At 38.3% G+C, this 13,105-nt stretch overlaps 1 protein-coding gene across 1 annotated transcript in view; it reads right to left on the bottom strand.

Moving 5' to 3' along the window:
* The window catches only part of LOC127880499 (transcription initiation factor TFIID subunit 3-like), a 33,241-nt gene that overhangs the window by 1,557 nt on the left and 18,579 nt on the right, over positions 1–13,105 (bottom strand). The window contains exons 10-13 of the mRNA XM_052427795.1: positions 10,687–10,901; positions 7,569–8,567; positions 6,546–6,726; positions 3,654–3,754 (exon numbers count right to left, since the gene is read on the bottom strand). Coding sequence (XP_052283755.1) covers positions 3,654–3,754; positions 6,546–6,726; positions 7,569–8,567; positions 10,687–10,901 — 1,496 coding nt within the window. The remainder of the gene's footprint in view (positions 1–3,653; positions 3,755–6,545; positions 6,727–7,568; positions 8,568–10,686; positions 10,902–13,105) is intronic.

Here is a 13,105-nt window from a genome sequence, read left to right as displayed (position 1 = left end):
CCCACATGCCACATTGACACAGAATATTTTACATGTTGTCTTCACAAAAAACAGCAGACACCATGCTCCATGTTTAAAACGCACTTAGTGACCCCCGTGACCTTGTTTTTGACCCGAAATGGCCCATGTTCGAACTTGACCTACACATCATCTAGATACAACTTCTGACCAAGTTTGGTGAAGCTCTGATGAAAAGTACTTGAATTAGAGAGCGGACACCATGCTCAATGTTTAAAACGCACTCATTGACCCCATGACCTAGTTTTTGACCCGGCATAACCCATATTCGAACTTGACCTAGACATCATCTAGATACAACATCTGACCAAATTTGGTGAAGATCTGATGAACACAACTTGAAATAGAGAGCAGACACTTAATACGGACTGACCGACCAACAGACAGACTGAGCGACTGACAGACAAGCTCACTCCTATATACACCCCTAAACTTCGTTTGTGGGGATATCATGACATTGAGTTGTCAGTAACAGACTCGGTGATATTGATAAACCTTCAACAAATTGACAAAATACATTCAATACTTAACTAGTTTAAGAACTAGTTTAGCAACAAACGTGATATAAGCAAAAATTTTATACCAGGTTTAAATGAGCTGTTTCTTGCTTGAATACTAAACAAATCACACATATCTAAATCATTACAGCGACGTACATTCACTGGGAGTTTACTTTAATTGAACACTGTTGTTGATAAACGTATTTCATGAACAATTCAGACTTTGTTCAAATAATCATTATTGCAGCACATATTCTGCACGAGTTCAGTTTAACATCCTCAACCGTATTGATGTTGCTAAAACTAATTTTACAAGTATAGTTAGTTATTTAAGAAAAATATATTCTACAGAAAAAAGTTACTTATTTATTTGTTGATGATTTTGATATTGCTGAAATAACAGATGTTGAAAGTTCCAATTTGTAGGAATTCCGCCACATGGGCAAAACTTATGAATTTTGACGTATTTATAGACTAAACATCTAACACAGGGAACACCAGTTGTTTGTGAATACAATATATACTGGAACTTGACGGGGTAATTGAGTCATTCAAGGGCCATAACAAAAGTATTTCTGAGGGTACTTGACTTTATCAAAACAAGGGCTCTTTGTAAAACATGCATGCCCCCCATATGGGCTGTCAGTTGTAGTGGCAGCCATTGTGTGAATACGTTTTTTGTCACTGTGACCTTGACCTAGTGACCTGACAATCAATAGGGGTCATCTGCCAGTTATGATCAATGTACCTATGAAGTTTCATTATCCTAGGCCTAATTATTCCTGAGTTATCATCAGGAAAACATTTTACTGTTTTGAGTCACTGTGACCTTGACCTTTGACCTAGTGACCTGAAAATGAATAGGGGTTATCTGCCAGTCATGATCAATGTACCTATGAAGTTTCATGATCCTAAGCGTAAGCATTCTTGAGTTATCATCCGGAAACCATTTTACTATTTCGAGTCACTGTGACCTTGACCTAATGACCTGAAAATCAATAGGGGTCATCTGCCAATCATTATCAATGTACCTATGAAGTTTCATGATCCTAGGCGTAAGCATTCTTGAGTTATCATCTGGAATCCATTTTACTATTTCGAGTCACTGTGACCTTGACCTTTGATCTAGTGACCTGAAAATCAATAAGGGTCATCTGCCAGTCATGATCAATGTACCTATGAAGTTTCATGATCCTAGGCCTAAGCATTCTTGAGTTATCATCTGGAGACCATTTTACTATTTCGAGTCACTGTGACCTTGAACTCTGACCTAGTGACCCTAAAATCAATAGGGGTCATCTGCCAGTCATGATCAATGTACCTATGAAGTTTCATGATCCTAAGCCTAAGCGTTCTTGAGTTATCATCCGGAAACCATCTGGTGGACGGACCGACCGACATGTGCAAAACAATATACCCCCTCTTCTTCGAAGGGGGCATAATTATGATGAAGCAGGGACGAAAACCACTTGACTTTATGTTCAAGACTGTTATCGAAATTATTCACACAATCCTCACATAATGCAACCGCAGGCTTAGATGGTCTTCAACCCTTTCATGCTCAGATGCATAGTGAAAATCAGCATAAAACCAAACCAGCCTGCGCTTTACTCCCAGTCTGTTCAGGTTATAGTCTGTTTGCTGCATGTAAAGTATGTTAGGGTTTTAAATGAAGCCAATCAAACTTGAAAATTAAGGAAGGTCTTTAATTTAATTTGATTTTCTTAGGGACTACACAACAAATCAACAAGAGGGCCTGAATGGCCAAAAGTTGCTCACTTGAGATACAAAGGAACTGACCTGTTCTGTGCAGCCCAAGATGTCATTAGAACAAAATGTTCTTACCAACTTTCATGACTATTGAACACCCTCGCTGCCACGTTTTTCAACAGACCAGAACCATTTTCATACACATCCAAGATATCATTTAAACAAATATACTGACAAAGTTAAACAAATATACTGACAAAGTTTCATGAAGATTCATGAGTCCATATAAGGAAAAATGCCCCGCCCACTGGTGGCCATGTTTTTCAAGCAACTGGAACCATTTTCGAACTTGTCCAAAATATCATTGGGACAAATCTTATGACAAAGTTTCATGATGATCGTACAATAAATATGGCATCTAGAGTATTAACAAGGTTTAACTATAGCTATATTAGGAAAAATACCACGCCCCTTTGGCCGCCATGTTTATCCACCAACCGGAACCATTTTCGAACTCCAAAATTATCCAAGATATCATTGGGACAAATCATCTGACCATGTTTCATGAAGATTGGACAATAAATGTGGCCTCTAGAGTGTTAACAAGGTTTTACTATAGCCATATAAGGAAAAATGCTCTGCTCCCTGGCGGCCATGTTTTTTCACCGATCTGGACCATTTTCGAACTCGTCCGAGATATCAAGGAAACCAATGTTTTGACCAAGTTTCATGATGATTGGGCAAAAATTGGGACTTCTATAGTGTTCACAAGGTTTCTCTATAGCCATATAAGAAATACTGCCCCGCCCCCTGGCAGCCATGTTTTTCAACGGACCAGAACCATTTTTGAACTCAACCAACATATCATTTAGAGAAATATTTTGACAAAGTTACATGAAGATTGGGCATCAAATGTGACTTCTAGTGTTCACAAGGTTTTTCTTTTTTTTTGACCTAGTGACCTAGTTTTTGACCCAGCATGACCCAGTTTCAAACTCAGTCCAGGTATCAATGGGACAAATGTTCTGACCAAATTTCATGAAGATCAGGCAATAAATGTGGCCTCTAGAGTGTTCACAAGTCAAAATGTTGATGACGGATGATGAACGACGGACAAAAGGCGATCACAAAAGCTCACAATGAGCACGTTGTGCTCAGGTGAGCTAAAAATGCGCATCTGAGCAGTAAAGGGTAAAACATTGAGACAACAACAAATTACTGTTTTTTTAAGGTCCCTGAGGATATGGTGTCCACCCTGCAACCGGGAGGACATAAGTTCGATCCCCACTGTGGGAGCGTTCTTTAGATCTCTCAAAAAACACCAAGCACTGGTTCTAACCAAGGTACGTTTTAGCTTTAGGCTTTTAATTCAATCGCCTTTAAATAAATAGGTTTAAACTAAACAAAGTACTGTGGCCTACTCACCAGTGGTACCAGTCGTCACACGAGTCACATCCTATCATGGGGCTGCCATCATCCTGCATGGTACACGACGGGCAGATCCAGATCTTCTCACCAGACTCATTCTGTAACACAACATACCGTACTCTTCCATGTATTACGCGCAGTTGTATACCAACAAATTTCAATTTAAAAAATTGGTGCGCGTTGTATTTTGATACAACAATATTCTGACTGCTAATTTGCAAACAAATCATTGTGTTATTGAATATATCCAAATAATTTATCGTGCCCCTTATACATGTACAAAGTTGTGGTAATACATTTTACAGTGGTTCTAAGCTTAATTGGAGACTTTGCATTCTCACTAATTTATGTGCCAATGGCAACAGGTATTTTGCAACTGATATTTTTTTTTTAAAGATGTATGATGACTAAAATTAAACCCTGTTATCCGTAAAGTTAACACTACTATGAAACAACTGATACATGTATTACTGCATAGATTTAATACCCCACAAACTTCTACATTTTACAATAAAAGCTGTAAATTGACTGTCAATGTCAAATCATGACCTTGGCCTTGATAGTAGCCTTGTAGATTTACGCCCATATCACACCATACAATACAGGTTAATAAGGTTAATATTTTTGCTAAGTCAGTGTAAAACGCAGGATTCATGTAATAACGAAAATGCATTTTTAAACAAGATACGTGTTTGTCAGAAACACTTTTTCCACTTCTGCACGGTTTGAAGCTATATATTTGACCTTTGACCTTGAAGGGTGACCTTGACCTTGATCTTTTACCACTCAAAATGTGCAGCTCCATGAGATACACATGCATGCCAAATATCAAGTTGCTATCTTTAATATTGCAAAAGTTATGGCAAATGTTAAAGTTTGACGCAAACACACAAACAAACAAACAAAGCAACAAACCAACAGACAGGCCAAAAACAAAATGTACCCCACTATAGTGGTGGGGGACATAAAAAAAAAACTTAACAGAGACAGGAGGCAGTCGGTCCTTTTAGACAAGTTATTTTCTTATTGCCTGATGAATGACGAAGTTGCACAAGTTGTATTATACCAATAGTTAAGCACTGACCTTTCGAGTTTTTCTTTGACCTTTTAGTTTTAAAGGTGCTGTCTATGCAAGATTCATCATGCCCATATTTGACCATTGACCTTGGAGCTAAGGACACTGATCTGCGCATGACATGCCATCTCCACACACTGAACATCTTTTGGGAGATATTTTAACAGTTGCCTTTTGAATGCGAAAGTAACAGTATGAACAAGCTTTGCAAAAACTTATTATATCTTTGACCTTGAAGCTTGACCTTGACCTTTGAGTCAGAGACATTGACCTCTGTGACGAGTGATCTAAACATAACATTATTGCTGACATTGTCCTGACTTTCGACTTCGAAAGTGAGACCCTGACTTTAAACAAGGGATACATGTCTATGTGTAAACATTTGCGATAAATTATTTTCTAATTCTATGATGAAAGATAAGTTGACAGCGCAGACATGCCTGGTAATGCCCAGATTAGACAATTGACAGTGTTTTTCTCCGTTCAAATTTTTGGTCGGTATTCGGCCCCATTCCCAATGGAAAATAGTATATCTTTTTCCCAGTTGGGACCTACAAACTCGTAATTGAAGGTTTCCAAAAATAAAATAAATGTTTTTAGATCTCAACATTTAGTTCATCTCCCATCCAGCACTATAAGTTGACTTTAGAACATATAATATTGAAAACACTTTTATTCTTAATTTTGAAGCATTTTTTGGCAAACAAACACATTATACTCATTTAAATCAATTTTTCCCAATCTAAAGAGACCCAGCCCCATTCCCAGAATGGGGAGAGAAAAAACATTGACCAACAAGTGTAACCTCTTGCTATACCAGCTACTAACTCGGGTCTTGAATGCATCATGCAGTCTCTACATAGGGATCATCTCGAGAGGCACATTGCTGCTAAATTTGATCAAAACTTAAACATTGTTCAGATAAAATAACATTAAATGTTTCCATCAAGTTTTTCGGATATCAGATGAAAAATATTTATCTTTTCAATGGCTATTTAAAATTCAACAATTTTTAAGGCTATTGAGCAGTTGTAGAGTCTTCCCTAGAAAAACTTACGTCCATAAACAAAAACATGAAATATTTTGGTCCAAGTTGACTGATATCCTGACTGCAACTATGAACATTCATAGTCCTAAACGTTTAACTGATGGAAATTGAAGCAAGCTTTCTAATTGGACAATTGGTAGAGTTATGACTGAAGTCTGATATTGAGAACTTTCTTCAGGCCTGGTCCCACAACTGAACAGTTTTAAGCTTCATAGTCTAGATCTATAAATTTAAGCAATGGATTAAATGTTCAAGGCGTTCTTAATTATTTGTCATTACTTGAATTTTAGACAAAGATTGAGAACTCTTGTCAGAGATGGGGAAAGACTGAACAATTCTAAGCCCAACTGCATTACCTCTAGAGTTAAAACTAAAACCTCATTTACTAGGTGGGCAAGAAGAAACTTATCATATAATTTATGTACTGATGAACCACAATATCAGTTCGAGAAATAATGAACTATTCATAACACAGGGCCTTCTTTCCTTCATACAGAATGTCATTTTTTCACAATTTCAAGAAGTTTGCGACTAATCTCACAATTTTGCAACTCAAATTATTGCAATTTTGAGAAGTTAAGATTCATTAAGAAGTTTGTGACTTAAATTTTCACAATTTAAAGATTTTGCAACTAGTTTTTACATAATTTTGAAATGTTTGCGACTAATTTTTCACAATGTTGATAAGTTCGCAAATATTTTTTTCACCAATGCTGGGATAAAAGGCCCCTTCACACACCAAACAGTTAAAAGGGCTCAGGCTTACCACAAAGGATCCAACAGTCTCCAGAATGACAGTCCTCTGTGCCCCTCTCTTTTGAGCGGAGGAAGGTGGCATAGGCGGGAGGCTGGGCGGCGGCATCTTGGGTCGGTCAGCGGGCGGGGTCTCAACCTCCTCGTCCGTCGATATCTGCCGGGACGGGGGCGAGGGTTGGGGGGAGTGGTACCTGCAGGGATTTGTTTCGCTTTATATTTTAAGTTTTGAAATTTCTTCAGGGCACTAAAGCAACGTTCTGTAAGCTTGTGCCATTTGGATTGGGAAAAATAGGCGCAATTGGAATTGCGCAAAAATGAAAGTGATTAATTTGATTATAAATATCAGAATTCCAATTGTTTATAAGTTCATGATTAACTGCATTCGTAAATTTATACGCTGATGTGCTACAGAATTGTATAGCTGTATATTCAACTCAATAAACGATGATTTAAAAAGATTTTTGGGGAGAAATTTTAGGTCATGTTTTTTTTTTAAATATTTTACTTTTTGTCATTGGGAAAAGGCCTGTAAGAGGCTGTAATTTTTTGGGGGAAAAAAACACTGACCTGGTTGGCAGGGGTGGGGGTGGGATCTGGCCACAAATAATCAAATATTGAGCCAGATATAGATAAATCATATAAAATGAGGGTTTCTGTTCAGAGTGGCTCACAAGGAGTTCCATTAATGTCAAATAGGTGCATAAAGAGTTCGCAACTATGTATTACTACTGTTTTAACAAGAGATTGCCAAGCAATATGGTCCCCTACCGCCTACCGGTGAAACTCCACCATTGTCAGTAATTTTTATATTTTTTTTATATTTGTTGCCATAATTTTTTACATAGGAACAAAATTAATTGACGTACATAATCTCCATATTGCCATCTGTCCATATTTCAAGTTTCATGTTTCATGAAAAAATATGAAGAACTTTTAAAGTTATCGCAGGATCCAGAAAGGATGACGGACTGACAGACAGACGCACAGAGCGCAAACCATAAGTCCCCTTAGTAAAATGTAATAAATTACATACCTGGTCGACAGGGCAGGGGTTGGCGGGATCTGGAAGTGCAGGGGGGAATCCCGCCCTGGGGAGGAGGCTGGGGAGTACATGGGGGATGACACTGGGCTGGAACTGGGTCGTCGCGGAGACGGGGTCTTAGGGGCCTGGAAATCCAGGAACCTGGCGGTGCTGGGAGTCTGGGATGGGGATGTCTTTCCTATGGGGGATGTGCTGGGGGATGTGTTGTTTCCTATGGGGGATGTGTTGTCTTTCTTTCGACTGGTAGGGGAAACTGCAGCAGACTTCTTTTTTGGGGATCCTGATGATGAAGATGATTTCTTGCTGTTCGTTTTTGGAGGAACGGTAGATTTCATGAGCTCTTTGTATAATGCTGATGGCGATGGTGGTCTAATTTCCTTCCCTGCTTTTGGTTTTGGTGGAGACTTCTTGAGAGAGGACGGTGGTGATGGTGGCGGTGGGGCTGCTTTCAGGGCAGGTATTGTGATAGGGGAAGGCACGTTCTTGGGAGAAAAGCGAGGCGATAACGGAGAATTCTCCTTGAAAATGCTCAATTTCTCGCTTCTGTCTCCACCAAAGAGTTTCTCTTCAGCAAGCTCTTTCCTGAGATTCGAAACATCACTTTTATTTTTCCCCTTCTTCGATGAGCCTTTCTTCTTACTCTTTTTATCTGGCTTCTTGACCTTCATAATTTTCCCCTTTACAACCGACATCGTCACTTCACCATCATCGCCAGCTTTGGAACTCCGGTCATCATCGAGATCATGGTCAGAGTCACTGGTGTTGTGTCTAGATAAGGGAGACTCTGGTTTTGGTTTGGGAGAATTCCTGAAGCTCGCAAAGAGGGCGTCCGGTTTTGGAGTGGTCTCCCTTTTCTCTTTTGGAGTTGTCTCCCGTCTCTCTTTCGGAGTGGTCTCCCTTTTCTCCTCCTTGATTGAAGAGGTCCACGCTGGCTCTCCACCCTCCCCTGTCTGACCTCCGTCAGGTTTAGGGGGCAATACCTTGAACTTCCTACAATAGAGAAAACATAACTCAGAAAGGTTTAGGGCTTCACATTAAAGGGATCTTTTCACGCTTTGGTAAATTGACAAAATTGAAAAAAGTTGTTTCAGATTCGTAAGTTTTCGTTTTAGTTATGATATTTGTGAGGAAACAGTAATACTGAACATTAACCATGCTCTAATATAGCCATTATATGCATCTTTTGACGATTTTAAAACCTAAAAATTATAAAGCGTTGCAACGCGAAACGATTGAATAATTTGGAGAGTTCTGTTTTTGTCGTTAAATTTTGTGAAACTACGAAGATTGCTTATATAAGGTATAAAATACGACAAGAATGTGTACTCGGCGGAATAGCTCAGTAGGCTAAAGCGTTTTTACTTCAGGACTCTGGCAGGACTCCAGGGGTCACTGGTTCGAAACCTGCTCCGGGCAATGTTCTTTTCCTTTTTTTATTTTTTTTCTTGATTTTTTACTGGAGCTTTTACGATCCAATGTTTACATTTATCAATATAAAGCATTTAATGAATAAGTTTAAAAAATGCCAAAATCTGTGAAAAGGCCCCTTTAATGGTTGTTCTACTGTCTGGAAAAAACAAATATTTGGTTTAGAGACGCCAAAAAATGAATACTTATTTCTCTTACTACATATATTTCTTTAAATAAAAGCTTTCACACAAATGTGATTAATACCTCCAAACCACTTTGCCACATGCATGGTTGCCATGACCATGGGCACAAAACTCGGAAGTAAATGGATCATTGCACATGAAAATAGTGTCAAATTGCTTTAGAAATGTGGACGTACCTTGCTCCACAAATGTATAACATTTTATGATAAATGACTGACAGAGTAACTCCACCCTCACAAACTATGTTTGCGGTGGTATAACATATATTTGGTCCAAACAAGCAATAAAATTAAATTTTCTTGACCCATTGGAAATATTTTTTCAGCTGTCTGACCCAAGTTTTGGCCTTTATCAAAACCCAATAGAATGTTGAAGACATATATACACCTAAATGAATCAATCTTAACGTAGCTTATTTGGCCAATTGGCAAAACAATGGCTTACTACATATTTTATTTAGATAAATAAAAGACCATTCGCGAGTCAAACCTATAACTTCATTGTGTCTACAGCTGTTTAATGGTTTTAACAGGAAAGGCTCATTTTTCTTTCTTTTTTAAAGTTATTTATCCAAAGCACTTTTCCAAACACTTATTTGATAACATGTTACATTACCCTATTTATTACTGCTAAGCCAATGGTTGAATACCCACCCAGCAATTATTGTAATTAAAGCTGTAAGTTCTAAAAATTGCAAAGAAGTACAATGACAGATACAATATTGTCATCTTCTTGGTGTGTTGGGTATGTGCAAAGAAGTGTTGTATGCTAAATTATTACTCGTAGGCTGTTCTGGTTTTATGCTGGTTGCAAAAGCCATTTTCACTTTGCTTCTTAAGGGGGAAAATGTTTAAACCCATACCATTACTGTGAATAAATTAATCATTTTTAATTGTCTGACTGATCTCTTAATGTTTTTTTATTATACATACCCTCTCCTTAAGTGGAAAGGTATATTGGGAGCAAATGATCATACGCTCGCTCTCAGCAAGTCACTTTAAGGTTTAACTTTATTTTCATAAGTTATTTCCAAAATCAACAGAAGATTTTTAACGCGCATATAATACAATCTTATAACAGATTGCAAGACAGATAACATATTCGCCATGGCATAGTGGATATGGTGTCGGCCTGGAGATGGGGAGGTCTGGAAAACAAAATTTGGGCAATAAAGCTACCACACAACACTTAGCCACTTACAATTTGGACAAGAAAGCTATCACACAACACTTCACCACTTACAATTTTCGACAAGAAAGCTATCACACAACACTTCATCACTTACAATTTGGACAAAAAAGCTATCACACAACACTTCACCACTTACAATTTGGACTAGAAATCTATCAAATAAAACGTAACCACTTACAATTTGGGCAAGAAAGCTATCATACAAGACATTCCCTCTTACAATTTGGGTAAGACAGCTACCAAACAACACTTTACCACTTACAATTCAGGCAACAAAGCTACCAAACCACACTTGGAACACTTACAATTTTGGCACGGCCATCTCCGTTGCTCTACTGGGTGGGGGTGGGGAGCGTGGCTCATGTTTGGGCGAGATTGCCACGGGCGGCTCCAGCTGACTGATGCTGAACGAGCCTGGGGAGGAAGCCGAGCCAAACTTTATCTTTAATTTCTGGATCTGGAGGGGCGCAAGGGAGGGAGAAGCCTCCTTCACTGCCTCCTTGTCTGCCCTCTCCTTTGACTGGAATACACAAGTGCAGAAGAGTTCACGCTTTTTTCAGCCATATCTTAAGTCCGTTAACAGACCCATTCCCAAAGCAAAATTGCATATTAAAAAAATCCATTTTAATAACAAAAAATTCCAATTGAAAAAATAATTTATTTGAAAAGAAGTGTCTTGGGGGGTGAGAGGGGGGTATAATGTGGGGTGTGGTAATTTATTAGATGATGTTTAAAAAAAAAATTGGGGGGGAGGTTGGGGGGAGGGAGGGATTCTGGGTAGGGCGTGGGGTATTGTTTGTGTGGAATCCATTGTGGTATTCAGGTAAGTGTTGTTTTGTGAAAGTAATAATAAAATGTGATCACAAATAAAGAAGTTATGGAAATTTAAGCAAAATGTTCAATTATATAAGTGTGAAAGGGGCCATAAGTATGTCAAAATGCTTGATACGGTAGTGTGCTCTTGTTTATAGGTTGGGGTCATGTTGGTAAACAAGTATGCAAAATATAAAAGCAATATGTCAAAGGATATAGGAAATATTTGGGGTAGTACGCAAACTATAACATAGATTAATCAATATGCTAAAAAAACAAGAGGGCCTGAAAGGCCCAAAGTCGCTCACCTGAGATAACAAGATATTATTGGGACAAATCTTCTGAGCAAGTTTCACGAAGATCGGAAAACAAATGTGGCCTCTAGAGTATTAGCAAGGTTTTACTATAGCCATATAAGGAAAAATGCCCCGCCCCCTGGCAGCCATGTTTTTCAACCAATTGGCATCATTTTTTAACTCGTCCAAGATATTATCGAGATGAATCTTCTGACCAAGTTTCATGAAGATTGGACAGTAAATGTGGCCTCTAGAGTGTTAACAAGATTTTACTATAGCCATATAAGGAAAAATGCCCCACCCCTTGGTAGCCATTTTTTCAAGCAAACATAATTATTTTCAAACTCATCCAAGATATCATTGAGACCAATCTTCTGACCAAAGTTCATGAAGATTGGACAATAAATGTGGCCTCTAGAGTGTTAACAATGTTTTACTATAGCCATATATAGCCATATAAGGAAAAATGCCCGGCCCCTGGTGGCCATGTTTTTAAAGCAACCAAAACCATTTTTGAACTCATCCAAGATATCATTGGGACAAATCTTCTGACCAAGTTTCATGATGATCGGAAAATAAATGTGACCTCTAGATTGTTAACAAGGTTTTACTATAGCCATATAAGGAAAATAGCCCCGCCCCTATGGTGGCCATGTTTTTCAACCAACCGGCATCATTTTTGAACTCGTCCAAGATATTATTGGGATGAATCTTGTGACCAAGTTTCATAAAGATCAGCCTATAAATGTGGCCTCTAGAGTGTTAACAAGATTTTACTATAGCCATATATAGCCATATAAAGAAAAATGCCCCGCCCCTTGGCGGCCATGTTTTTTAAGCAAACATAACCATTTTTGAACTCATCCAAGATATCATTAAGACAACTCTTCTGACCATATTTCATCAAGATTGGACATTAAATGTGGCCTCTAGAGTGTTAACAAGGTTTTACTAAAGCCATATAAATAAAAATGCCCCGCCCCCTGGCGGCCATGTTTTTCAACCAACCGGCATCATTTTCAAACTTGTCCAAGATATTATTGGGATGAATCTTCTGACCAAGTTTAATGAAGATTGGACAATAAATGTGGACTCTAGAGTGTTAACAAGATTTTACTATAGCCATATATAGCCATATAAGGAAAAATGCCCCACCCCTTGGCAGCCATGTTATTCAAGCAAAGGTTACCATTTTTTAACTCATCCAAGATATCAGTGGGCCAAATCTTCTGAGCAAGTTTCATGATGATCGGAAAATAAATGTGGCCTCTAGAGTGTTAACAAGGTTTAACTATAGCCAAATTAGAAAAAATGCCCTGCCCCCCTGGCGGCCATGTTTTTCAACCAACCGGCATCATTTTCAAACTCGTCCAAGATATTATTGGGATGAATCTTCTGACCAAGTTTTATGAAGATCAGACAATAAATGTGGCCTCTAGAGAGTTAACAAGATTTTACTATAGCCATATTATAGCCATATAAGGAAAAATGCCCCGCCCCTTGGCAGCCATGTTTTTCAAGCAAACAAAACCATTTTCAAACTCATCCAAGATATCATTGAAACCAATCTTCTGACCAAATTTCATGAAGATTGGACAATAAATGTGGCCTCTAG

The sequence above is a fragment of the Dreissena polymorpha genome, chromosome 5 (genome assembly GCF_020536995.1).
Source record: "Dreissena polymorpha isolate Duluth1 chromosome 5, UMN_Dpol_1.0, whole genome shotgun sequence".
Taxonomy (NCBI): Eukaryota; Metazoa; Mollusca; class Bivalvia; order Myida; family Dreissenidae; genus Dreissena; species Dreissena polymorpha.
This window is presented reverse-complemented; position numbering and strand designations above follow the sequence as displayed.